Source organism: Erinaceus europaeus, unplaced genomic scaffold (assembly GCF_950295315.1).
Source record: "Erinaceus europaeus unplaced genomic scaffold, mEriEur2.1 scaffold_808, whole genome shotgun sequence".
Taxonomy (NCBI): Eukaryota; Metazoa; Chordata; class Mammalia; order Eulipotyphla; family Erinaceidae; genus Erinaceus; species Erinaceus europaeus.
This window is the reverse complement of record NW_026647257.1, coordinates 52501-55801: the sequence shown is the minus strand read 5'-3', so window position 1 is coordinate 55801 and position 3301 is coordinate 52501. Positions and strand designations below refer to the sequence as shown.

The 3301-nt window shown below is 58.8% G+C and overlaps 1 protein-coding gene across 1 annotated transcript in view; it reads left to right on the top strand.

Moving 5' to 3' along the window:
• Window positions 1-211: 211 nt before the first annotated feature.
• The window catches only part of PLA2G2F (phospholipase A2 group IIF), an 11763-nt gene continuing 8673 nt past the window's right edge, over window positions 212-3301 (top strand). Inside the window, exons 1-2 of the mRNA XM_060183871.1 lie at window positions 212-449; window positions 1116-1162. Of these exons, the coding sequence (XP_060039854.1) occupies window positions 337-449; window positions 1116-1162 (160 nt within the window). The 5' untranslated portion in view covers window positions 212-336. The remainder of the gene's footprint in view (window positions 450-1115; window positions 1163-3301) is intronic.

Below are 3301 nucleotides of genomic sequence, written 5' to 3'. Positions count from 1 at the left end.
AGAGAAGTATTCGTTTCACGAACCTCCTCCCAGATGTGCAGAGTATGACTAGGTCAGGGCTGGGCTAGGTACTTACCCCTCACCCCTGGGGACCAGACCGTGCTAGGGGTGGACCTTATCAGGCGGCTGCGGGCAGGGCAGTGCCAGTGGGCGGGCGGGTGGGTGGGGCCTCTGCTTCTAGGGCATGTGTCACCTGTCTCCTGCTAGGGGGCACTGCCCTGGCACTCCCTGGCCAGCTGCTGTGGTGACGTGAAGCTGGGGCCTGCTTCCCAGAGCCTTTGGAGTGGACCTAGGACGCTGAGATCCTTATGTCTCTGGCCCCTCAGAACCCAGAAGATGGCAGATGGGGCGCAGGCCAACCCCAAAGGGTTCAGGAAGAAGGTGCTGGCTAGACACCCGTCTGGGTGGAGGCTCCGGAGAGGCAGGGCTTCTTCCCTGAGAACATCCAGGTATGTGCTGCCACCCTGGGAGGGGGTTGTCCACAGAGGAGCTCTCCACAGAGACGAACGCAGAGGACGGGGCCCCTGGAGCCCAGGTCCCAGAAGGGAGGGTTCTGGCCGAGGCAGACCACACACACTAAGCGTCAGAAGAGCTGGAGGGACCATCGAGTCAGGAGGACGGGGAGGGAGGGGGGGTGAAGGCCTCAGGCAGAATCCCAGAGCATTCTGGAGGCAGAGGCTGGGGACAGGCCATTTCTGGGCATCAGAGCCATCAGCAGACTGGCCCATGGGACTCCCTGGCATGTGCAGAGGCTGGTCCTCTGTAGCAATGGCCCAACTCCACGGGCGAGTTTCCCTTCCTGTAAACATGTGCCAGGTGGGGATTCCTGCCAGGAGGAAGCAGGGAGGCCCCTGAGGCCCCTGGCTGTGCCACCTGAGAGCTGCCCTTCCAGAGGTCCAGAGCGGGCACAAGGCGACAATCCCGGGGTGTGGGCAGCCACGAGGGCATCGCCCAGGGTGGGTACGATGGAGCCTATGAGACTCAGGAGGGGCAGCAGGTCCAGAATTGCAAGACTGGGTGGGGGGCACTGACCCAGGGCCCAGAGTGGCAAGACAGTGGGTGGGGGGGACACTGACCCGGGGCCTGGCTTCCCTCCCTCTCTCTCTCCCGTGTAGCCAGGGCCTGAAGAGGCTCCTCACCATTACTGTCCTGGCCAGCAATGGTGAGTCACACCTCCTGGGAGACTCCCAGCCTCTCCGGCCTCCCCCTGCCCTAGCCCCCCCTCCCCCAGGTCCCCTGCCCTCCCCCACTCCCCTTGGCCCCTTGCCCCCCTCCTCCAGGCCCCCTGCCCTTCCATACCCCTCCCCCTGGCCCCCCACCCCCTCCCCTGGGCACCCTGCCCCTGCCCTTCCCCACTCCCCCAACCCCTTGTCCCCTCCCCCGGGGCCCCTGCCCTCCCCCACTCCCCTGACCCCTTGCCCCGGGACCCCTGGCCCTCCGCACCCCTGCCCCGGCCCCCCACAGCCTTTCTCCTATGGCCTGGGGTGCTGAGATCGGCCATCAGAGACTAGCAGCAGCAGCAGCCTGACTTGGCCTTTTCCTGCACAGTCCTCCTCGCCCTCCCTCCTGACCTGGGCACTCCTGCAGCCATCTGTAAACAGGCATTTACAAGCCTCCAGGGACAGGGCCCCGCTGAGGAAGCGTCTTAAACTCTAAACCAGTGTCTGCCGGGCTTCTGGGCACCCTGTGAAGCCCGGGCCTGGGCACCTGTGTGCACCCAGACAGGAGCTAGCAGAGGGACCACCTCAGGAGGCAGGGCTGCCGGACACACGTCCATCCCAGGTGCCACTTGTGGTGTGTAGGCATCTGATGTTTTTTTAAATATTTGTATTTATTTATTAATGGACAGAGACAGAGAAAAACTGAGAGGGGAAGGGGAGAGAGAGAGGGAGAGAGAGAGAGAGACCCGCAGCCCTGCTTCTCTCGTAAAGTTTCCCCCTGTAAGTGGGGACCAGGGCTTGAACCCGGGTCCTTGTGCACTGTGATGTGAGCGCTTAACCAGGTGCGCCACCGCTCGGCCCCAGTGTGTAGGCATCTGGTACGCAGCGCCCTCTTGGTGCTGCCGCCACTGGGGAAGATGGCGACGTGGGTCTGGGCGCTCCCTGGCAGGGGCTGGCACCCGTCACATCCGCAGGCTCCTAGCAGGTGTCCACCCTGGGAAGAGAAGGAGATTCCACCACAGAAGGAGGCTGCGCATGGCCAGGCAGAGTGGCCTGTCACTTGTAAGCGGCCCTTGCCTGGCGCAGACTCTCCCGGGCACTGGGCCGCCACCAGGCGGAGCACAGACACTCGGGCTTTGCTTGTCTTCCGCTCAGAGGAAGAGTGTGGGCCGGCATGACTTCAGCTGTGTACGTGTGAGTGTCTGGGTGTGTGAGAGTGTGTGTGTGTGTGTGTGAGAGAGAGAGAGAGAGAGTGTCTGGGTGTGTGAGAGTGTGTGAGTGAGTGTGTGTATATGTGAGTGTGTGTGTGCGTGCACGTGTATATCTGAGTATGTGACTGTGTGTGTGTATGAGAGAGAAAGAGACAGAGTGTCTGGCTGTGTGAGAGTGTGTGAATGAGTGTGTCTGAGTATGTGACTGTGTGTGTGTGTATGTGTGTGTGTGTGTGTATAAGAGAGACAGAGTGTCTGGCTGTGTGAGAGTGTGTGAGTGTGTGTGTGTATATGTGAGTGTGTGTGTGAGTATGTGTATGTGCGTGAGCGTGTATATATGAGTATGTGACTGTGTGTGTGTGTGTGTGTGTGTGTGTGTGTGAGTATGTGTATGTGCGTGAGCGTGTATATATGAGTATGTGACTGTGTGTGTGTGTGTGTATAAGAGAGACAGAGTGTCTGGGTGTGTGAAAGTGTGTGAGTGTGTGTGTATATGTGAGTGTGTGTGTGCGTGTGCGTGTATATCTGAGTATGTGACTGTGTGTGTGTGAGAGAGAAAGAGACAGAGTGTCTGGCTGTGTGAGAGTGTGTGAATGAGTGTGTCTGAGTATGTGACTGTGTGTGTGTGTGTGTGTGTGTGTGTGTATAAGAGAGACAGAGTGTCTGGGTGTGTGAAAGTGTGTGAGTGTGTGTGTGGATATGTGAGTGTGTGTGAGTATGTGTGTGTGTGTGTGAGTATGTGTATGTGCGTGAGCGTGTATATATGAGTATGTGACTGTGTGTGTGTGTGTGTGTGTGTGTGTATAAGAGAGACAGAGTGTCTGGGTGTGTGAAAGTGTGTGAGTGTGTGTGTGGATATGTGAGTGTGTGTGAGTCTGTGTGTGTGTGTGTGTGTGAGTATGTGTATGTGCGTGAGCGTGTATATATGAG